Below are 23,853 nucleotides of genomic sequence, written 5' to 3' on the forward strand. Positions count from 1 at the left end.
CCAAAACATGCAGACTGCTGATCTTCTTATAAAGATTTTCAGGACTCATATTTAGTCAATTTATTTTACTAAGTAAAATTTTTGGCTGTGCCACTTCCCTGCCAGAGAGGGAAACAAGTGTTCTAAACTTCCAGTCGTCTTGTAAGGACAGCACTGATGCAGGTTAATAGTATAGCTGGCATTTATCAGGTCAATTTCTCATTCTATTTTCCAAAACTCAACTTTTTGGGTTGCTACCAACTAGGAAGATTCCTTTGAAAGTTCAATTATCTGTGTGTGTTTATATTAGTCAAATTGAGAAATGACTGAATAAAGATATAAAGTCAGCCATAGTAACTCAGAGTACTGTCCCTTGATAACACCTAAGGGAAGGTAAAACTATTTTTCTGACAAACAAATCAAACATCTTAAACAGACAACATAGGACCTAGTCAGACAACTGTGTAAATCAACCTTACTCACGAGGAGGAGAGATGTGTCAGCTTGGAGTGCATTTGTCTGTAATCAACAGAAAACCTGACTACAGTTGTTTAATCACATAGGGGTTTATTTATAAAGTGCAACATAAAGCCTGGGAGAAGGTAGCACAGAGGTGTTGCAGCAGCTTGACAATGTTGTAAGAAATTCAAGGGCTTTCCACCTTATCATACTTAGTATATAACCTTTGTTCTATGGTATTCATCTCATGGTTGCAAGTTGGCTGCTTCAACTCAAGGCTTACTCATCAGTACCCATGCCAGTTAAGAAAAAGGAAAATGGGCAAAGTCCTAAGGAACATGCCACCTCAGATTACCCCTTTCAAAAATATTTCCCTTAATCCCAATTCCCAATTATACTTTTACATCAGTAGCAATAACAAAGTTATATGACACTCCTACCTGCAAGAGATTATGGGAATATGAATATTTTGGACTAGAGTAGGGGAAGGAAAAGAAAAATGGGCTTGGAAATGGCTTTGTTGGTAGCCATTTGTATTCATGTCTTATAGCTGCTGTAACAAATTACCATAAACTTAGTGGCTTAACAACACAAAATTATCTTACCGTTCTGGAAGTCAGAAGTTAAACTGGGCTAAAGTTAAGGTAGAACTATATTCCTTTCTGGAGGCTTTAAGGGAGAATACATTTTCTTGCCTTTTCTAGCTTCTAGAGACTGTCTGCATTCCCTCATTTTTGGCTCCCTTCTATCTTCAAACTCAGTAATGGCTGGTTCAGTCTTTTTCACAGAACATCACTCTGATACTGACTTTTCTGTTTCCCACTTCCACTTCTTATTAAAGGCTCTTGTGACTACACTGGACCCATTTGGATAACCTAGGGTAATCTCCTTATAAGGTTAGCTGATTATCAACCTTAATTCTATCTGCAACTTTAATTCCCCTTTGCCACATAAGATAAGATATTCACAGGTTCCAGAGATTAGGACATAGATACTTTGTGGGGCCATTATTCTCCCTACCACAGTCCACCCTCTTGTCCCCAAAGATTCACATCCATCCCACATAAAAAATATATTTAAGGTCCTCAAAGATCACATCTCATTATAGTATCATCTCAATGTGTATGCCTAGTACAAATATTGTACACCTGTGACATCATTGGCTTTCTCTCCAGAACACACTTACCTAATTTTAGCATCTTCTACAATCTGAATAGGCTGAGCATTTCTCAAATCATCATATTCTGGTTCCTTTTTGCTTAACAGTCCTTCCCTCAATCTATTTCATTCTTCTCACATTTTACTATAAGCAGCAAGAAGAAACCATGCTGTACTTTCAACCCATGCCTCCTCAGCCCAAATCTCCTCAGCTAAATATCCAAGTTCATTGCTTACAAGTCCTTTTCCTCCCACATTTCCATGCAGGACACAATTCAGCTAAGTTTTCAGCCACTATGTAGCAAGGATTCTATTTCCTCCAGTTTCCAATAACATTTTCCTCATTTCTTTCTGAGCCCTCATCAGCAGTGACTTTAAACTTTTTTTTAAAAAAATTATTTATTTATTTATTTTTGGCTGTGTTGGGTCTTTGTTGCTGTGCATGGGCTTTCTCTAGTTACGGCGAGCAGGGACTACACTTCGTTGCGGTGCACAGAGTGCGTGGGCTTCTTGCTGCGGTGGCTTCTCTTGTTGCAGAGCACGGGCTCTAGGCACCCAGGCTTCAGTAGTTGTGGCTCGAGGGCTCTAGAGCGCAGGCTCAGTAGTTGTGGCACACGGGCTTAGTTGCCCCGCGGCATGTGGGATCTTTCTGGACCAGGGCTCGAACCCCTGTCCCCTGCATTGGCAGGCGGAGTCTTAACCACTGTGCACCAGGGAACATCCATATTACTACCAAGTCTCCTAAGGTTTTGATTTAGGTAATCTATAAGGCAATATATGTTTTCTCCACCATACTCCTTACTTCCCTCTGAGTCTTCGCTAGCAGAGTTATTAACATCTGTATTTCAACTAACAGTCTGTCCAAAGCAATCTAGGCTTTTTCCATCATGTGCTTCAAAATTCTTCCAGCCTATGCCTGCCACTCAATTCCAAAGCAATTTCCATATTTTTAGTTATTTGTTACAGCAGCACTCCACTTCCAGGTACCAACATCTGTATCAGTCAGGGTTCAACCAGAGAAACAGAACCAGCAGGAGATATATATTAAGAGATTTATTGCAAGGAAGTGACTTACTTGGTTGGGTGAGCTGGCTAGGCAAGTCCAAAATCTGTAGAGCAGGCAATTAGAAAGAGCAGGCTGGAAGTCTGGGGCATGAGAAGCTGCTGCCCACAGTCAGCCTTTCTTCATCTCAGGGAAGACTCAGCTCTGCTCTAAGGCCTTTCAACTGACTGAATCAGGCCCATCCAGATCATCTAGGATATTCTCCCTATTTTAAGACTAACTGATTAGCAACCTTACTTCCTCTGAACCTTAATTTCCTTTTGCAATACAACACAGAATATTCACAGGTTCCAGGGATTAGGATGTGGATGTATTTAGGGGCCATTACTCTGTCAACCACACCATTCTATAGTATCCACTTATGAGGCTCCTGGAGATAGAGGAGTCCTGACAACAGAGCTGATTATTTCTTCAAATCATTCAACTCCCTCACCAACATATCCTTTACTAAGCTTTCTTTGGTTAAGTAATATTAATTCTACAATGCATTTGCTTTCAAATTCCCTATTAACCAGAACAATGTCGTCATCCAAAGGCAAGCAGATATTGGAATGCTGTGTCATCAAAAGCTCCTCTAGGCCCAGAATTTGGAGCTCACTTGAGAATTCATCTACAATAGCAAGGGACAATTGCAGGCAATGCATTACTTGGTCACGTCTAAAGAACTCCTTAAACATAGTCAACCTGGTATCAGTAAACTCTTTAACAGGATCACAACTTCAGTTAGATATAAGGAAGAACTTACAAGTATATTCAACATTAATTTAGATGAGAAAGAATAGATGATAAATATATACTTGCATGAGATAACATATGCAATATTTCAGAGTGAAAGTCCAATGATTACAAGTGTGGTTTTTGAAATAAATAGCATGAAATTATACATATTGCTGCCTATTGGTAAAACAAAAATCCAAACAGAGCTTGGAAGAAATTGGACATAAGTAAATATAAATTGATTCCACTCCAAACAGAAGACGGGTTATAGACAAGTCTAACTGTGTAAATAATAAAAACTTAAAAAACTTCCAGTAATTAAAAAATGAAGTATGATAAAAAGGGATCAGACATTTTTATGTAGTGTCATATAGTGAGAAATGTACTTTTAAACTTAGAATTACTTTTATTCTGAGAGGCTAACTTTCATATTATCATTTAAAAATAAATACTAAAAGTTTAATCAGAAATATGAAATTTCCTGATATAAAATTTTTACTAACAATAATTGTAAAAATAATTATAGGACAAACAGGCCAACAAAACAATGAGTAGTATTACTAAGAAAAACCAGAAAAGAAGAAAGACAAGTAGCATTAAAGATTACTACTAGGTTAAAAAAGGGAAAGGTGTAGGAGACAAAACTAATGTTTGCATTGGGGAAGTTTTAGATACCTAACTATTCTGGAAGGTTGAACTTCTTTCTGACTTCCTCCCAAGGTCCGATTCCAGAATATTGGGGAAGACAGGCTTCAAGAATTTGAACTCATTACTCCCAGAGCCTCCCGTCAGACACACCTCGTACTGGTACCTCTGGGACAGGGTCCCCGTGCCGCTGACGTCCACCAGGTGGCCCGGAAAGGGGCCCTCGGGCACCGAGCAGCGACCTACCGAGGCCGCCCCGCCCCTCCTGCACAGCCGCACCGCGACGAACACCAGAACCGAGAAGACGAAGAGCGACGACACCGACGCCAAGGCCACCACCAGGTAGACGGTGAGCGGGGCGGCCGGGGCCGCGTCCGCCGCTTCCGCTTCCGGGGCCGGCAGGTAGGGCTGCGAGAAGCCGTCCACCAGCAGCACGTGCAGCGTGACGCTGGCCGAGAGCGGCGGCTCGCCGTTGTCCTTGACCAGCACCAGCAGCCTGTGCTTGGCCGCGTCGCGCTCGCTCAGCAGCCGGGCCGTGCGCACCTCGCCGTTGTGCGCCCACACGCCGAACAGCCCGGGCTCCGTGGCCTTGAGCAGCTGGTACGACAGCCAGGCGTTCTGGCCCGAGTCGCCGTCCACCGCCACCACCTTGGTCACCAGGTAGCCCGCCTCGGCCGCCCTGGGCACCAGCTCGGTGCAGGGCGCCGAGGCGTTCTGCAGCGGGTACAGCACGAAGGGCGCGTTGTCGTTGTCGTCCGCCACGAGCACGCGCACCAGCGCCTGGCTGCTGAGCGCGGGCGAGCCGCGGTCGGCGGCGCCCACGCGGAACTCGAACGCCCGCAGGGCCTCGTAGTCCAGGGACCTCAGGGCGAACAGGTGGCCGTTGTCCGGGTTGATGGACACCAGGGAGGCCAGGGGCACGTGCGCGTCGAGGGGCGGCAGCAGCGAGTAGGTGACCTGGGCGTTGGCGCCCGCGTCTCTGTCTGTGGCGCGGACGCTGCCGATGTGCAGGGCGGGACTGTTGTTCTCGCGGACGGACAGGGTGTAGGAGGTCTGGGTGAAGGCGGGGGCGTTGTCGTTGACGTCGGACACCAGCACGGTTATGTTGTGCTCGGTTTTCAGTCTCGGTGTCCCCATATCTGTGACGGTGATAGTGATATTATATTGGGCTTTACTCTCTCTGTCCAGCGCCCCATTTGTTACTAGGGTGTAGAAGTTCTCTGCAGATGGTTTCAGGAGGAAGGGGAGATCATCCTGGATGGAGCAAGTCATCCTTCCGTTGTCCCCTGAGTCTCGGTCTCGAATCCTAAACAGGGCCACTTCTGTCTCGGGGGAATTTTCAGGAATGGGGTTGGTAAGTGATGAAATAGTTAGTTCTGGGGAGTTATCATTAACATCCATCACCTCAATGGAGACAGAGCATTTTCCAGAAAGTCCCCCACCATCAGACGCATCTATATACAGCTCATATGAGGATATTGTCTCAAAATCTAGTTTTTTAATTAGTCGAACTTCACCTGAAATGCTGCTTAGCTCAAAAGTTGTGCTTATCTCTTGAGAACTATCAAAAAGGGAATATGATATCTCTCCGTTTGTTCCGGTGTCCAAATCCCTAGCTGAGACCTGGACAACTAGGGTGCCTACAGGGCTGTTCTCTGGGACCTGCACCTGGTAGTGCGTCTGTGCAAACTCAGGGGCGTTGTCATTAACGTCCAAGACCAAGATTCGGACCTGGGCGGTGCCAGACCTGGGCGGAGAGCCGCCATCCAGCGCTGTGAGGGTTAATCTGAGCTCGGCCTGCTCTTCGCGATCCAGCTCTTTGTCCAGCACCAGCTCTGGGTATTTCCTGCCGTCCCCCCAGTTGCGGGTGGAAACATGGAAGTAAGAGTTGTGACTGATATTGTAGTTTTGTATGTTGTTGTTGCCCACGTCCAAATCCTGGGCTGTTTTCAGAGGAAACACGGTCCCAGGAGGGCTAGTCTCTAGGATTTTCAGCGTCATTTCTCTTTCAGGAAACTCAGGAGAATGATCGTTTATGTCTCTCACCAGTAGCTCAGCTCGAAATACTCCCAGTGGTTTTTTCAGTAACACTTGGAAATGCATTACACATGGATCTGTGGGGCCGCACATCTCTTCCCGGTCCAGTTTCTCACTTAATATCAACTCCCCAGTCTGTAGATCAAGCTGCAGCCAGGGTTCGTTGTCCTCGGAGACCACCCGGGCTTCTCGCGCAGCTAGCTCCTCCACTCCCAGCCCCAGGTCCTTAGCAAGATTGGCCACAAAGGAGCCGCTCTCAGTTTCCTCCATCACGAAATAGCGACGGGATTCCCAGCCTGCCAGAGCCACTCCCAGCAAGAGAAAGAGAATCAGGACTTGCCTTTGTTTAGGAAAGCGCTCCCCTCCGGCCTCCATCTTTACTCCCACAAACGCCTTTCCAGGAACAGGGGCCAGCTCTATCTTAGGTAGCAATGGGACTGAGACAGTGGTGAATCTCCCAGTGGGTAACCTGTCCAGAAATGTCGGCGAGCAGCATTCCCTGGAGTTTTTGGTGCTGAGCTTTGCTTACAGGGTTTTTTCTTCCGCTGGAGATCTGAGGTAGAGTTCGTAGCATTTCCTGGGCTTTTTTTTTTTTTTTTTTTTTTTTTTTGACGTCTTAGCCTGCAGCGCCATCATGCGTTATTTTCGAAAAGAATTGCTGCAATTGCATTCTCTTGGTATATAATAATCTAGATGGCTATTGGGAGTTTGGAAATGGTTTGGGGGAGATGATGTAATCAGAAAACCATGCAATTATAACTATTCATTCCTTCATTCAAAGGAGTGTGACTGATATCTATGTACTGGGCTCTGAAATACATCAGTAAGCAATCCAGACATTGTCCCTATCTTCTAGAACCTGTCGTCTGGGTGGGGTATTCTGAGGAGAACTGAAAGAAGACTTAAAAGTGATCAGTCATCTTGTAAAAATAACAATATATACCTATGTGATTTCTTAAAGTTCTCTCAGCAAAAAGTTTGAATTCCTCTAGATTTCCTTTCAAATTCTAGGCACCCTATGTGCCAGAATTGTGGTTTCCATTGGTTGAATCACATCAAGGAAAAAGCTATTAGTTCATTCCAATTTATAATACCCTTTCTATATAAGGTCAGAGATTTTATGATTTTATGAAACTTTCAAACTGTGGAAAAATGCATATGAGGGCACTTCCCGTATCTCCTCCTGCTTTTTCTCCCTAGCATTGGTCACCATCTTATACAGCATATATGTACACATTTAATTGTTTCTTTTCTGTGTCACCCTTGAGTTTAAGAACTTTGTTTTGTTCACTTCTACATCCATCAACATCTACAATAGTTCCTGGCACCTAGTAGATACTCAACAAATATCTGTTAAATAGATCAATGAATAAATTAATTTTACAATTCTGATAGATGGATTCTCCTCCTAATGTAGAAGCCCCCTGTTTTGCTAACATCCTAGTTCATTGTATGAGCTAAATAAACAAGACAGCATGTTCTCAAGTGACTTTTTTTCTATGCTCCTTTGAATAGTAACTTGAAATAATTCAAAATGATCTAAAATGTTTTTTCACTGAATGACAAAATACCCTGGTTCCCCTAAGCAAAGGAATATATTTTAAAAAAGAAAGAACATAATAACAAGGCTATAATGAGCCTACAAATAAGGCATACATCTCTTAGACCACATTTTTACATTATCAGTGTTATTTTGCAGTAAAGCTATTATGACACTAATGATATTCAAAAACTCTTATATAATAGAATTTGCTAAGAATTTCTAATTTCTATTAAACACTCCAAAGACTGTACAGTTTGGATATATCCATCAATTCTTCTCAAAATTGTATATTCTAACAAACGCTTGTTCTTGTCCCTTACAGACTACTAATATTCCACAACCTTTTGATCCTAAATATTACATTAATATGAAAACCATAATTTTTAACATCTCAAATTAATAGTAAGGTCCAATCCATGCAAGCATATCTAAAAGTGCTTTTGATAAGAGAACAAATCCACTTAGCTATCTTATTTAGAGGGAAATTTATTTAAAAATTTCATATTTATTTCCAAAAGCTCAAGAGAGAAAGTACATTTGGGAGCGACTGGAAAATCCACAATGAGGCATCTCCTTCCTTTTTGTCTCTAAGTAGATTGGCTTTCTGTGCTTCTTTCATGTATTTAGCCAACATGGTATCACTTTCTTGCTAAGTTTCTAACAGAGATACTATAACCAGTTTCTAAAGTCATTTTTTTAAGCATAGATAATGAGATTGGGTCAGTTTGGATCAGTAATGTCTACCACCTTGTCTTGTTGTTTGAAATCACAGAGGGAGATGGGTCATATAAAATAAACATGGCTGCAACAGTACATTTTTACTGAAGAGAGAAGTTTCCAGAAAAAGATGGGGTGGGCTAGACAGACACCACAAAAGGAATCTATTATTTAAATATCCTAAAATAACTTAATAATCTTTCAATACTACTCATATATTATATACTGCAGGTTGATAAAAAAAGAGAAAACACCTTTAAGTATAGGATAAATTGTAGCCTTTTCCATTTAATACTACTGTGAAACAAAAACATGCCGTTTTTTCAGATATTTCTCCATTTAAAAGTTTAAGACAAGGAGGCATAATATCAGATTAAACAGCAGATTTACTAATAATTCATTATATTTGTATCATGCTCATGTCCTAAGTAACCACAACATCAAAAATTTAGAAAAAGTTTCTGGACAACAATCAGAGAACGGGTTTGGGGTCATCTTCAAATCAATAGTGCTTGATGATGAAAAGTTGAAAAACTAACAAATATTCATGACTTTTCAGTAATGAAGTAAAATTGAAAGTTCTTTGTCTCCATCAAAATAGAAATAATAGAGTAAGTATGAGTATATTCTCAAATAAAATTTCTAATCTCCTTAACTAGCAAAATGAAATCAGAAAAAAAAATCAAGAAATTCTTTATGGCCAAAAAGGCTAATGGAAACGGTATATTTAGAGAAAACTAACTTTCATCCCGAATGCTCTGAAAAACCAAAAAATTCCTAATTGAATCCAAAACCATTTATAAAGTTTGAGTTTTCCTCTACATCATTTACAGACTCCTGGTGATTGGAGGCAACAGACTTCAGAAAGTTGAACTCGCTGGTCCCAGAGCCCCCCTTCAGACACACCTCGTACTGGTAGCTCTGGGACAGGGTCCCCGTGCCGCTGACGTCCACCAGGTGGCCCGGAAAGTGGCCCTCGGGCACCAGGCAGCGACCCACCGAGGCCGCCCCGCCCCTCCTGCACAGCCGCAACGCGACGAACAGCAGCACCGAGAAGAGGAAGAGCGACGACACCGACGCCAAGGCCACCACCAGGTAGACGGTGAGCGGGGCGGCCGGGGCCGCGTCCGCCGCTTCCGCTTCCGGGGCCGGCAGGTAGGGCTGCGAGAAGCCGTCCACCAGCAGCACGTGCAGCGTGACGCTGGCCGAGAGCGGCGGCTCGCCGTTGTCCTTGACCAGCACCAGCAGCCTGTGCTTGGCCGCGTCGCGCTCGCTCAGCAGCCGGGCCGTGCGCACCTCGCCGTTGTGCGCCCACACGCCGAACAGCCCGGGCTCCGTGGCCTTGAGCAGCTGGTACGACAGCCAGGCGTTCTGGCCCGAGTCGCCGTCCACCGCCACCACCTTGGTCACCAGGTAGCCCGCCTCGGCCGCCCTGGGCACCAGCTCGGTGCAGGGCGCCGAGGCGTTCTGCAGCGGGTACAGCACGAAGGGCGCGTTGTCGTTGTCGTCCGCCACGAGCACGCGCACCAGCGCCTGGCTGCTGAGCGCGGGCGAGCCGCGGTCGGCGGCGCCCACGCGGAACTCGAACGCCCGCAGGGCCTCGTAGTCCAGGGACCTCAGGGCGAACAGGTGGCCGTTGTCCGGGTTGATGGACACCAGGGAGGCCAGGGGCACGTGCGCGTCGAGGGGCGGCCCCAGCGAGTAGGTGACCTGGGCGTTGGCGCCCGCGTCTCTGTCTGTGGCGCGGACGCTGCCGATGTGCAGGGCGGGACTGTTGTTCTCGCGGACGGACAGGGTGTAGGAGGTCTGGGTGAAGGCGGGGGCGTTGTCGTTGACGTCGGACACCAGCACGGTTATGTTGTGCTCGGTTTTCAGCCTGGGGGTTCCCATGTCAGTGACGGTGATGGTGATGTTGTACTCGGCTCTTTTCTCTCTGTCCAGAGGGCTCTCTGTTACCAGGGTGTAGAAATTTTTGAAGGTAGGCTTCAAGAGAAAGGGGAGATTGTCCTGAATTGAGCAAACCATCCTCCCGTTGTCCCCAGAGTCTCGGTCTCTTAGGCTAAAAACAGCGACTACCATGTCAGGTGACGAATTTTCCGGTATGGGGCTGGTAAGAGATGTTATGACTATTTCTGGTGGGTTGTCATTCACATCTACAACACTAACTAAAATTGTTGATTTTCCTGAAAGGCTCCCACCGTCAATGGCCTGAATATTTATTGTATAAGACTTAATTAACTCGAAATCCAGAAGTGCTTTTAAACGGACTTCGCCAGAAATGGGATGGATTTCAAATGTTTTCCGTATGTCTCTGGAGACGTGGGAAAATGAATAAGATAGTTCTCCATTTAGTCCTGCATCTAAATCTGTAGCAGACACCTTGACGACCAAGGAGTCCAGAGGGCTGTTTTCTGGTACCAAAACCTCATAGACAGACCTCTCAAACTCTGGGGCATTGTCATTGATATCTGAGACCAACACATGCACCAGTGCAGTTGCAGACCTGGGCGGAGACCCACCATCCAGGGCTGTTAGTGTTAATCTAAGTTCAGGCTCCTTTTCTCGATCCAGAGGTTGGTCCAGCAACAGCTCTGCGTATTTTCTACCCTCCTCACTGTCTTGCAGTTTAAGGTGGAAATGAGGATTGGGGCTTAATGTGTAGTTTTGAACAGCATTCTTTCCTACATCCAAGTCCTGAGCGCTATCCATTTGGAATGAGGTTCCTGGAGTAGTACTTTCTGAGATTTTCAGAAGTATATGTTTGTCTAGAAACGTGGGAGTGTGATCATTTATGTCTTTGACCCTAAGCTCAGCTCGAAAAAATTGCAAAGGATTTTCTAATAATATCTGGAAATTTAATATGCATGGCTCGGTGAGATCGCAAAGCGCCTCCCGGTCCAGTTTCTCATTTAAGATCAAGTTGCCAGTCTGCCGATCCAATTGCAAGTATGGTTTATAGTCATCAAAGATGACTCTGGCCCCCCGCGCAGCCAGGTCTTCCACGCCCAAACCTATGTCTTTCACCACGTTGCCTATAAAAGAGCCGATCTCCATTTCCTCTGCCACAGAATAGCGCCAGGTCTCTGAACACACCAAAGACCCTCCCAGGAAAACAAAGAAAAGCAGCGCTTGCCTTATCTGCTGAGGGCTTCTTTCTCCCGGCTCCATGGCTCCCTGGCTCCCTAGCCGAACGTCTTTCCGCGGAAATATTTCAATTCAGTCTCAAGCTGCTCCTCTCAGCTATTAGCCTGGACCATTGAGAATCTATAGACTTGCAATTCGGTGACGAGGGCGTTGTTGGCTCCCTAGCTTTCTCTTGAAAGCCTCTTTTTATCACCACTGCTTCTCTGGAGCTCTCAGTTCCAGTGGTTCACGGTAACCAGAGCATCTGATGGTACAAAAATTTCCCCATCTTATCCTGCAGCGCCACCACGCGACTCTGCGGAGTCTCAGGTTTTAAACAAAGCCAAGTAAGTTTGAGACAAAATATTAATTTATCTTGCGTGTTTGTTGATGACTCTGAATTATACTTTCTCCTATATTCCTATTTTCTTTTCTCAGTTTTGTTCTTGTGATGCTGTTACTATTCAGTCTTTAACACAATAAACCACAATCTCTAGAGCTGTGGTGGCTATAAAAAACATATTTAAGATATAGTCCCAACCTCAAATAAGATATGCTATCTCTGTGAAGACAACACAACTAAACAACTAAAACAACTAAAAATAGTTAAGAGGACCTTTTTATGTAATTGACTTAGTGAGCAAGAGGTTCCCAGGAAAATTGGAAATGGGAACCAAAGATCTTAGTCTTCTTTAGATATCAGCAAATATGCTTTGAAAAGACAATAAAGATAATGTCATGTATTTAAAACTGAACTGGTATGTACAAATAATTGTTTTGGGGAGGCTGGACATTTCAGGCTGAGTAAATGGTACTGTTTATTTAGGGATACTCCATAAGTGTAGTCGAAAGTAAGTGCTCAACAGTAGTGAATAATGTAAGACATGTCCAGTTTCTGTCGACATTTTTAAAAAGTTGAACAAACTAGAACCCAGTTTAGTTGTGGAACTGAATTCTGTTTTGTAGACCCAGGACTTCCAGAGACATAATTCTAAATTTATTATCATCCATTCATTAATTTTTTCAGCAAATATTTATTGAGCATACACTTTGTGTTAGGGATAGAGTGGTAAACAGACAGACATAGTTTCTGTCCTGAAAGATAGAGGCAGAAAAGTGGTCACACATTTAAAATAGAGCATAATGAATGCCATGATAGCAAAAGTTCATGCTAATATAAGAGTATAGACGAGGGTCATCTAACCAGGATTTGAAGTAGAGGAAAGACTTTTCTGGAAAAAGTTAATTCTAATTTGATACATGAAAAACGAGTTTGAGTAATCCAAACAAAAATTGGGTGTGGGGTAAAATTTCCAGCAAACTAAAAACATGATTGTGCAAATCCAAAAATGAAAGAAGTATTTTGGAAGAACTGAAATAGGATCAGTATGGCTGAGCCATAGAGTAAGAGGAGAGAAACGGTGAGAGTTGAGATTGGAAAGATCAACAAGTATTTTGTAAGCCATGCCAGGTCATTTGGAATCTACATCAATAGAAATGTAAGATTATTAAAGTGTTTTTTTTGTTTTGTTTTGTTTTGTTTTGTTTTTTGCGGTACGCGGGCCTCTCACTGCTGTGGCCCCTCCCGCTGCAGAGCACAGGCTCCGGACGCGCAGGCTCAGCGGCCATGGCTCACGGGCCCAGCTGCTCCGCGGCATGTGGGATCTTCCCGGACGGGGGTACGAACCCGCGTCCTCAGCATTGGCAGGCGGACCCCCAACCCCTGCGCCACCAGGGAAGCCCTATTAAAGTGTTTTAAATAGAAAAGTGACATGACCGTGTTCTTGTCTTTCAAGAAGATCATCCTGTTTCAGAGTTGAAGATAAATCACAGAGGAGTTGAGACTAGAGGCAAGGGATGGATTAGAAGTTGTTCCATTAATACAGGTAAGAGATAATATTGCTGTCACCTAGAAATGCAGTTATAGAGTTGTATTAGAATGATAAAGATAAAATATACAGGATATGGTGATTAGACAGAGTAGAATAGGAAGGAGTAAAAGTCAATGTACTTTTTTTCAGGCTTAGGGAACTGGGAGAGTGTTAGCGCTATTAACTGATAGAGTAAACACAGGAAGAGGAGAAAAGAGGAACATGTTTAGAGCTGGAGAAGACGTTTAGTTTTGAGGAATAGAAAATTTTAATTTAAAACATGTTGAGATTGAGGTGTCCATAGAGTATCCATATAAATTGTTAACATAAATGATCTTACATTATATAAATTAAGTTGAGGAAAGAGGTTTGGGCTGCAGAGACAAATGTGGGATTTATTGGTATGAGTGATGATTGAAGCCCTTTGAGAAAGAATGTAAGTTGTAGATTGAGAGAAGTACGTTTGAATTTGTGATTTCAGAGGTGCAGCTCTAAAAGACTACCATCTTTAGAAATTGGCCATGGTCATATAGATCTACTAGACTAAGGTAAAATTAGATGTCACTAGGGATGAAGAAGGCTAGAAACAGAGTAGGTCAAACTCCTGGACTCAGAACTGTGGCAAGGGAGGGACAGAGTAAAACTATAAAGTTATATTTGAAAAATAGCTTTATACCACTTCTTTCCCATGATCTTAATTAATTTAAAACCAACTGACATCCAGTTGATTTGATTCTCTCATTTGATGACTCATATGCAGAGACTATTTAGGCAGGAAGGTTTACTGATTTCTTTCAGCACTTGGAAGGTATCTTACTTTTAGTTTCCATTAATACTGTTGAGAAATTGTCAACATGGAACATAGCTTTCAGTCTGTCATGTGTTTAAAGATTAAGTGTCTTTTTCCTATGACTTTTCTTTAAAAAGAAAAGTCTTTTGAAATTTGTCTTGTCTTTCTGAAATTTCACAATGATGTTTCCAGGTATGGTTATCTTTCATTTATCCTGTTAGGTTTACTTGGGTCTATTGAATCTGTGCATTAAGGTTTTCATCAATTCTGGACAATTCCCAGCCATTATTCTTTCTCATCTCTCCTGAAATTCTGGTTAAATATATGTTAAACTTTTTTACTCTGTTCTGCATTTCTAACCACATCCTCCATATTTTCCACCTTATTAACCCTCTGAGCTATATGTGGGATAAGTTATAGTCTGACCTATCTTTCGCTCCACAAATTCTTTATTTCACTGCATCTAGTTTTCTATTAAACCTTTTATTCAGTTTAAAATTTTGATTATCATATTTTTCAGTTCTAGGAGCTCTATTTGGTTCTTTCCTAATCTTTCACATTTTATTGTTTCTTGTTCCCTGTACATTTTCAGGTGTAACTTTTATTTCAGTTAAAGTTGTTAGCTTCTTATAGACTGTTTCTGATAATCAAAATATTTGAAGTGTTTGCAAGTTTATGTGTGTTTGCAAGTGTTATATGTTTTCTGCTGGCTCTCACTCATGGTGTCATGTTTCCTTGTGCGTGCAGTTATATTTATGTTCAAGTTAAGAACATAAAAATTATTTATATGAATAATTCTAGGATTAAGATGAATAAACCTTCTTTCATAGAAGGTCTGCATTTGGTTCTATCAGGATCTGGGAGCGCTATTTGTCAGTGACCACCTTAAATCAAGTTCAACACTAAAACTCAAGTTCAAGGCTGAAATTGCAAACAAGGGCTCATCCATTTCCAGTTTAATACTACCATAAAGGTGTCGTTCTGAGGATTCCGTATTTATTAAAGTGAGGGTCTTCTATCAGCTTCTCAGTTTGTCAGGCTTTGATTTCCTCCCCCATATACACCATCAAAATAGAGGTTCACATATCCCAGAATTCCAATTGTTCCCAAGGAAAATAGTGGATTTGGGGCTGATTTTCTCTTTCTGAGTTACCTTTAAACATTAACTGTGACCTGACATATATTAGTGTTTTATTAGCTATTTTTTTCAGTGGAAGTGTTGGTGTACATAATGTATACCACCCTTATTAAAAAGGTAAATTCTCAAGGATATTGTTATGTCTTAAAATGACAAGCAAATTTTTAGCTTTCATGGAGTATGGGAAATTGATCTTATTGAGAGAATAGAGAAATAATGTGTTTTTTTTAAACCAACTTCATCTGATCAATACTAAATCAACTCTATAATGCTGCAATCAATTTAAACAATGTCTTATCATTGACATTGGTATAGCTCACACTTCTGTCTGCACTCCTATGTAGAAACACACATCTTCTTTCCTACATGTGTTCCTTCTTCTCTTCTTCCAATGTTTATATATTTGTATATTTCTATAAGTTTAAGATATTATGTATTATATGGATGTATATGGTATGTACAATAAATCTCAGGCTCTTTCATCCTTTTGAAACATTTGGAATTTATTCATGTGGTTGTCTGTACACCTAGTTCACTCCTTTTGATCACTGCATAATAATCCTTCACAAACATGTTCCACATTTTATTTATCAATTGCTTTACTGATGGATATGTAGATAGACTCCTATTCTTTGCTTTCCCAAGATGAACATTATCATGCACTTCATTTTGTAAAGCTGTGTAAGAATTTTCTGGCTTATATGCCCCAAAGTAGAATTGCTGGATCATAAAGTATGTACATACTAAATTTCATTAAATACTATTGAAACTCCTTCAAAATGGGGTGTATATGCAATTTCCTGTGGTTCCACTTGATGGAAATTTGTCATCTTTACTAATGCTATGGGTATAAACTGCTGTTTTATCATGTGTATCAGCAACTAATGAGGTTGAGTATCACTTCATGTTCTTCTCAGACTTTCTGTTTTCCCCTCTTTTGAATTTCCTTTCCCTTTTGTCCTTTTAAAAATATTCTATTGGCTCTTCCGACTTTCTGACTTTTGCTATATGTAAGATTTATCTGAATAATCTAAATATTAATCCTTCTCAGTGAAAATGCTGCAAGTAGCTTCTCCCTGTCTGTCATCTGCTAGCTTGTCTGGGCTATCCTCTAGTTTTGAGGTAGTAATATTTGTCAATTTTTATCCTTATTGTTGGCACTTTTAAAACCTTGTTTAAGAAATCAAAATCAATAATAAGGTCATAAAGACATTTTTACTTAGACTTGTTACATTTTTTCCAATTAAGTATTTCAAATTCACCTCTTAGATCCACATGAAGTTTATTTTTATATCACATGAGATAAGGATTTTGTTTCTTTATATAGTGAGCCAGTTTTCCCAATAACATTGCTAAGTAATCAGTCTCTTCCCCCCCCACCCCAAGTGATTTTGACACCTCTTCAATCATCACCAAATTTTCTTATATAAAATATCTGACCTTGAATTCCATTCTATCTGGTAGTGTACAAGTTTGTTTCTGTATCATTCAAATAGGATATTTTGTTATCTACTCTTACTCTTAGCATAAGAAGCATAAGCTTTGCTTCAAATGACTCTGAGAGATAAAGAGGGCCCAAACATTCTTTTTCAGGATTGTACTGCTTAAATGTCTATTTAATAAAATCCTCACAACTAGTAAATATCTGTTGCAACACAAAATAAGACCAGTAAAAACTGCATGAAGCAAAGAAAAAAATTCCTAAAAAACTGGAATTTGTTTTACCCATTTCACAATGTCAAGCAAAATTGCATTTTACTACATCATCTAGTCTATAATATTTAATTTTATGAGAGAAATCACAGAAATGTATATGCACAGTAGCTCTATATCCACACTACATTCTAGTTACCAAAGTGTCCACTGAACTGTACACTTATAGATTGGAGATATTATAATTTGGAACACCATGAGACATCTATAAACCATTAATATAGACCCATTCCTTCTTTATGAACATCTGAGAGAGGCCACAAAGTATTAAGGATGTTTTTATATTTACTTTTTAAAATCAATAGAAAAGTGAACCTAATTTATTTCTCTACCAGTTTGAATTTTCATTTTAATTTCTTAAGAAGTTTTTATCTGTACTCTTCTGATGGAGGAGTATTTACTCAAGATGATACCATGAACGTATGAGTTACATAATGAACAACATAAAATAATACAAATTTAAACCAGCAAATGTGGTATATTGAAAGAAAACAAAATAGCAACATAAAATCCCGGAACATTATAAGACTCTTCCCAAAACAGCATCAATGACAACAGTAAAAAAAAGGAAAATTACTTAAGAAATCAATAATTTTCAGTGTGGTCACTTTTATCTTGTCATAAAGTGAATTCTTGAAAAACACTATATAACAAAAAACAAACAAGTAAGATACCCTACTACTGAATACTGGAGAGGTGGCACTTTTACCCTTTGTGATGAAAATTTTCAAAGGGAATAGTGTAGTAAAATCCAATATACTTTCCACCCAGCTTCAACAGCACTTTTTTTTAAACATATTTATTGAGGTATAATTGCTTTACAATGGTGTGTTAGTTTCTGCTTTATAACAAAGTGAATCAGTTATACATATACATATGTTCCCATATCTCTTCCCTCTTGCGTCTCCCTCCCTCCCACCCTCCCCATCCCACCCCTCCAGGCGGTCACAAAGCACCGAGCTGATCTCCCTGTGCTATGCGGCTGCTTCTCACTAGCTATCTACCTTATGTTTGGTAGTGTATATATGTCCATGCCTCTCTCCCGCTTTGTCACAGCTCACCCTTCCCCTCCCCATATCCTCAAGTCCGTTCTCTACAACAGCATTTTTAATTTTTGCTGTATCTATGCTTTGATGAAATGTCTAGAAGTAAATTACATACATTGTGGCATTTGCTCTTAATACTTGAGTTTGCACCTCCAAATAATAACATCGTCTTGCATAACTATGCCATTATCAGAACAAAAAATTAGCAATAACTCCATTAATATGACATTTTGACCAAATATATGAAAAAGCAGAACACAGATTATTTTTTCATGTCATTATAGCCACAAATAAAGATTTTTAAAGCAACTGTGAGGAGAACATGAGGAATGATAATGCATGCAACTACCGTCCAACGTAAAATGTATTACAGATTGACAAAATAGATCCACAGTTTGCCAAGAATGACAAAATATTAGAAGTTTAAAGTAAATTATTTTATTGAATGTTGAATCCAACGCTATTCCTAAAGTTCTCATTTTCTCCTATATGCCTACCGGTGTCTTGGACTGGAAGATTAGGGATAATCGGCTTCAGAAATTTAAACTCATTCGTCCCAGTACCTCCCTTGAGACACACCTCGTACTGGTAGCTCTGGGACAGGGTCCCCGTGCCGCTGACGTCCACCAGGTGGCCCGGAAAGGGGCCCTCGGGCACCGAGCAGCGACCTACCGAGGCCGCCCCGCCCCTCCTGCACAGCCGCACCGCGACGAACACCAGCACCGAGAAGACGAAGAGCGACGACACCGACGCCAAGGCCACCACCAGGTAGACGGTGAGCGGGGCGGCCGGGGCCGCGTCCGCCGCTTCCGCTTCGGATGCCGGCAGGTAGGGCTGCGAGAAGCCGTCCACCAGCAGCACGTGCAGCGTGACGCTGGCCGAGAGCGGCGGCTCGCCGTTGTCCTTGACCAGCACCAGCAGCCTGTGCTTGGCCGCGTCGCGCTCGCTCAGCAGCCGGGCCGTGCGCACCTCGCCGTTGTGCGCCCACACGCCGAACAGCCCGGGCTCCGTGGCCTTGAGCAGCTGGTACGACAGCCAGGCGTTCTGGCCCGAGTCGCCGTCCACCGCCACCACCTTGGTCACCAGGTAGCCCGCCTCGGCTGCCCTGGGCACCAGCTCAGTGCAGGGCGCCGAGGCGTTCTGCAGCGGGTACAGCACGAAGGGCGCGTTGTCGTTGTCGTCCGCCACGAGCACGCGCACCAGCGCCTGGCTGCTGAGCGCGGGCGAGCCGCGGTCGGCGGCGCCCACGCGGAACTCGAACGCCCGCAGGGCCTCGTAGTCCAGGGACCTCAGGGCGAACAGGTGGCCGTTGTCCGGGTTGATGGACACCAGGGAGGCCAGGGGCACGTGCGCGTCGAGGGGCGGCCCCAGCGAGTAGGTGACCTGGGCGTTGGCGCCCGCGTCTCTGTCTGTGGCGCGGACGCTGCCGATGTGCAGGGCGGGACTGTTGTTCTCGCGGACGGACAGGGTGTAGGAGGTCTGGGTGAAGGCGGGGGCGTTGTCGTTGACGTCGGACACCAGCACGGTTATGTTGTGCTCGGTTTTCAGCCTGGGGGTTCCCATATCTGTGACGGTGATGGTGATGTTGTACTCGGCTCTTTCCTCTCTGTCCAGTGCTTTTTCTGCAACTAGAGTGAAAAAGTTCTTGAAGGTACGTTTCAGAAAAAATGGGAGGTCATCTTGAATAGAGCAAACGACCCTCCCATTTTCCCCAGCGTCTTGGTCTCGGACACTAAAAAGAGCCACAAGGGTCTCTGAGGCGTTCTCTGGAATTATCTTTGTAATTGATGACATGGTCACTTCTGGTGGATTGTCATTTATATCCATTACTTTAACCAGAAGAGTGCATTCTTCCGAAAGACCCCCACCATCTGTTGCCTGAATATTTATAATGTGTGACTGTATTGCTTCAAAGTCCAAGTGTGATCGCAAATGAACTTCCCCAGATAGTGGATTGATTTCAAATGTTTTACGAATATCTTCTGATGCATGAAAAAATGTGTAAGATATTTTCCCATAGTTTCCTGCATCCAAATCCTTAGCAGAGATGGTGATAATCCAAGAGCCAACAGGTGTGTCCTCCAGGACCTGCACCTCGTAGAGCCTCTGAGGAAACTCTGGGGCATTGTCATTGATGTCCAAGACCTTGATGAGGACCAAAGTTGTCCCAGACCTGGGCGGGGATCCACCATCCAGTGCTATGAGTGTTAATCTGAGCTCAGGCTCCTCCTCATGGTCCAACGCTCTGTGCAGGACTAGTTCAGGGTATATCTTTCCATCACCACTGTCTTGAATTTTAATGTGGAAATGAGAATTCGGGCTAACTGTGTAGTTTTGGAGACTGTTGCTTCCTACATCCAAATCTTGGGCACTCTCCATTAGGAATGTGGTTCCAATAATGGTACTCTCTGATATTTTAATAACTATTTCCTTGTCAAGAAATGTAGGGGAGTGATCATTTATATCTTTGATATGCAGCTCAGCCCGAAAAAACTGTAAAGGGTTTTCCAGTACCATCTGAAAATGCAGAACACAGGGCTCCGTGGAGTCACACAGCTCTTCCCGGTCCAGTTTCTCATTTACGAGCAAATCCCCGGTCAGCAAATCGAGGTGCAAATGCTTTTCATTATCATCACACACTACCCGCGCCTCCCGCGAAGAGAGCTCCTCCACCCCAAGCCCCAGATCCCTTGCCAGATTGGCCACAAAAGAGCCAATTTCTGTTTCCTCTGCCACAGAATAGCGCACAGACTCAGGACCTGCCTGAGACAATCCCAGTAAAACAAAGATAAACAGAACTTGCCTTTTCCGCAGAACGAGTGCCCCTCTGATCTCCATGGTTTCTTCAAGAAACCTCTTTTGTAGAAAAATTTAAGTTCAGCTCTAATTTTGCAAACTGAGGCTCTGATTCTTTTTTTAGTTGGAAACTTCTAGAGAGTATATAAACCTCCAGCAGGTCTGTAGGTGAAGCTCCTTAATATCTCTCTTTTCAGTGGGTTGGATGTTCTCTGTTCCCGTGAATAATGGAGCCCACAGTGTTGTAGAAGCACTCTTTTCATCTTATCCTGCAGCGCCACCATGTGTCTCTATGAATTTTTTCAGTAGAATTTTTTTTTTTCTCTTTGAACAAGTAATTCATAAATTCATCTGGAGTATTTTAAAGCAAATCCCAGACATCACGTATTTTTACCTCTAAATACTTCACTAAGTATCTGTAATAGATAAGGACTTTAAAAATATATACTATACCACTATCACAATCTACAAATTTAGTGCTGGTAGCTTAATATAATTTATATTCAATCTGTGTTTGTTTTTACACATTTTCCTCCAAAATATGTTTTACTGTTGGTTTGTTTGAATCAGTATTTAAACAAGGTTCATGAAGTGCACTGAATTATCACTGTTTTGAATGCCCGACAAGAGGAACCATTAAAATGTCCTGAACTGAAGAAATGATATTTTATTCAGGCCATTTATTGAGTAATTGCAAATATATCCTCCCCTACACTCTTGTAAACACTTATAGATTTCAGTCGATTATAGTTAGTAATGTCATTGCTTTTTTCACTTGTATATTTTTAAAAATACATATGTGCGTCTTTATGGAGCTCACAGTCTAGAAAATTTGTCAGGCAAGTAATTAAAATATGCCAGAATGTATGCACAGGTAAATAGTAATATATAAATACCAAGAACGGACATCTTATACCTAGGAGACAGCATTGCATAGTGGTTATGAACATGGATTCTGGAACCAAAATGTCTACATTAGAATCCTAGTTCTCCTACTCACTATCTTAAGTCTTGGGCAAGTTATGTACCTCTGCTTCCTTAACTGTAAAATAGGGGTAATAATAGTGTTTACCTCGTAGGATTATTATCATAGGAATCTAATGAGTTAAGTTTTACAAAGTGGCTAGTAAGTGCTTGTTAAGTGCCTGTTAAAATAAATAAAATCTAATCCATATTTTTGGACATCACTGAAACCTTTCCTAAGGTATTGAACTACAAGTTGTGATCTGGAGGAGCCATTCAGAAGTTTTTTTGTTTTTTTTGTTTTTTTTGTTTTTTGCGGTACGCCGGCCTCTCCCTGTTGTGGCCTCTCCGGTTGTGGAGCACAGGCTCCGGACGCGCAGGCTCAGCGGCCATGGCTCACGGGCCCAGCCGCTCCGCGGCACGTGGGATCCTCCCGGACCGGGGCACGAACCCGTGTCCCCTGCATCGGCAGGCAGACTCTCAACCACTGTGCCACCAGGGAAGCCCAGGAGAAGCGTTTTGAACGGATATTTTAAGGAAACTGGGAAGTTAAATATGCCTCAAGCTTTAAACCGTGGAAGGGGGAGAATGTTAAAATGAGGTTGGGGGAAAGAAGCAGAGTAAGGACATAAACAATTATATGAGTTATAGCATGCATTTTAAAATTTATCCTAAAGGCACTTATAATACAATGTAGGATCTTAAACAGTTGATTAACATAATTATACCTGCAGTTTTGAAAAATCAAAATTGGCTGAAGTATGATAATCAGTTTCAGGGGGAATAACTGGAATCAGAGAGACCAGTTAGGAGGTGATAGTAGCCTGGATGAAGGTAATACTAGTGTCGATAAGGAGAAGCGGGGTGATTAGAAAGATATTTAGAAGATAAAAATATTTAAGACCCAGTGATTGATGGCTTGCATGGGGAGAAAAAGTGGAAAGACTCAAGGATAATGAACACCTCTCTGGGTTGGGTACTGATGGTTAGTGCGTCATTCACTAGGACAGGGAATGCTGGCAGAAAAAAACAACAACCAAGATTGAAATAGAAAAAGATAAAGTTAGTTTGGGACATGTTGATATTGAGGTAAGTGCCTGTGGAATGTGTGTGTGTGTGTGTGTGTGTGTGTGTGTGTGTGTGTGTGTGTGTACATATATAACTGAAACACAGAAAACAAATCTGGGCTGGAGATATGGACTTTGAGATTCATCAGCATGTACAGGCATACCCCAGAGATATTTTGGGTTCCATTCCAGACCACTGCAATAAAGCGAGTATCTCAATAAAGTGAATCACAAATTTTTTGGTTTCCCAGTGCATATAAAAGTTATGTTTACACTATACTGTAATCTATTAAGTGTGCAATAGCATTATGTGTAAAAATAAAATGTACATACCTTAACTTAAAATACTTTATTGCTAAAAAATGTTAACTATCATCTGAGACTTCAGCAAGTCGTAATGTTTTTGCTGATGGAAGGTCTTGCCTTGATGTTGATGGCTGCTGACTGATCAGGATGATGGTTGCTGAAGGTTGGAGTAGCTGTGGCAATTTCTTAAAATAAGGCAACAATGAAGTTTGCTGCATCGATGGAGCCTTCCTTTCATGAACAGTGTCTCTGTAGCACGTAATGCTGTTTGATAGCATTTTACCCACAGTAGAACTTCTTTCAAAATTGGAGTCAATCCTCTCAAACTCTGCCGCTACTTTATCAACTAAGTTTATGTAATATTCTAAATCCTTTGTTGTCATTTCAGTAATCTTCACAGCATTTTCCCCAGGAGTAGATTTCATCTCAAGAAACCACTTTCTTTGCTCATCCATAAGAAGCAACTCCTCATCCATGAGAAAGTTTTACCATGAGATTGCAGCAGTTCAATCACATCTTCAGGCTCCACTTCTAATTCTAGTTCTCTTGCTATTTCCACCACAACTGAAGTTACTTCCTCCACTGAAGTCTTGAACCCCTCAAAGTCATGAGGGTTGAAATCAATTTCTTCCAAACTCTTTAATATTGATATTTTGATCTCTTCCCATGAATCATGAATTTCTAATGGCATCCAGAATGGTGAATCTGTTCCAAAAGGTTTT

General features: G+C 42.1%; 7 protein-coding genes and 1 long non-coding RNA gene across 11 annotated transcripts in view; 3 read left to right on the forward strand and 5 right to left on the reverse strand.

Moving 5' to 3' along the window:
* LOC117196771 (uncharacterized) overlaps positions 1–23,853 on the reverse strand; it is a 190,218-nt gene that overhangs the window by 53,082 nt on the left and 113,283 nt on the right. The gene's annotated exons all lie outside the window — the stretch shown is intronic.
* Positions 1–23,853, forward strand: part of LOC101286646 (transcription initiation factor TFIID subunit 7) — a 209,203-nt gene that overhangs the window by 40,113 nt on the left and 145,237 nt on the right. The window lies entirely within an intron of this gene.
* LOC101284110 (transcription initiation factor TFIID subunit 7) overlaps positions 1–23,853 on the forward strand; it is a 179,059-nt gene that overhangs the window by 40,113 nt on the left and 115,093 nt on the right. The gene's annotated exons all lie outside the window — the stretch shown is intronic.
* The window catches only part of LOC125964116 (transcription initiation factor TFIID subunit 7), a 178,927-nt gene that overhangs the window by 39,981 nt on the left and 115,093 nt on the right, over positions 1–23,853 (forward strand). The gene's annotated exons all lie outside the window — the stretch shown is intronic.
* The window catches only part of LOC101285376 (protocadherin beta-13), a 61,807-nt gene that overhangs the window by 22,541 nt on the left and 15,413 nt on the right, over positions 1–23,853 (reverse strand). The gene's annotated exons all lie outside the window — the stretch shown is intronic.
* Positions 527–23,853, reverse strand: part of LOC101284350 (protocadherin beta-2) — a 116,532-nt gene continuing 93,205 nt past the window's right edge. The window contains exon 2 of one of the 2 annotated variants that reach the window (XM_049708682.1): positions 527–4,174. In XM_049708682.1, coding sequence (XP_049564639.1) covers positions 4,052–4,174 — 123 coding nt within the window. In that variant the 3' untranslated portion in view covers positions 527–4,051. Of the gene's footprint in view, positions 6,641–23,853 lie in introns of those variants that run through there. The other variant, XM_004280250.4, reaches the window with a different exon arrangement.
* LOC101284609 (protocadherin beta-18-like) lies at positions 8,709–11,716 on the reverse strand. Its single transcript, XM_012536900.3, has one exon. It carries the CDS (start codon positions 11,484–11,486, stop codon positions 9,096–9,098), a length of 2,391 nt encoding a protein of 796 aa, XP_012392354.2. The 5' UTR covers positions 11,487–11,716; the 3' UTR covers positions 8,709–9,095.
* Positions 18,415–23,853, reverse strand: part of LOC101280781 (protocadherin beta-4) — an 80,906-nt gene continuing 75,467 nt past the window's right edge. The window contains exon 2 of the mRNA XM_004280313.4: positions 18,415–18,578. Coding sequence (XP_004280361.2) covers positions 18,438–18,578 — 141 coding nt within the window. The 3' untranslated portion in view covers positions 18,415–18,437. The remainder of the gene's footprint in view (positions 18,579–23,853) is intronic.

This window comes from Orcinus orca, chromosome 3 (genome assembly GCF_937001465.1).
Source record: "Orcinus orca chromosome 3, mOrcOrc1.1, whole genome shotgun sequence".
Taxonomy (NCBI): domain Eukaryota; kingdom Metazoa; phylum Chordata; class Mammalia; order Artiodactyla; family Delphinidae; genus Orcinus; species Orcinus orca.

Bases quoted from the DNA above. Each gene is read 5' to 3' on its own strand.
- LOC101284609 (XM_012536900.3), bottom strand. From the start codon at position 11,486: ATGGAGCCGGGAGAAAGAAGCCCTCAGCAGATAAGGCAAGCGCTGCTT.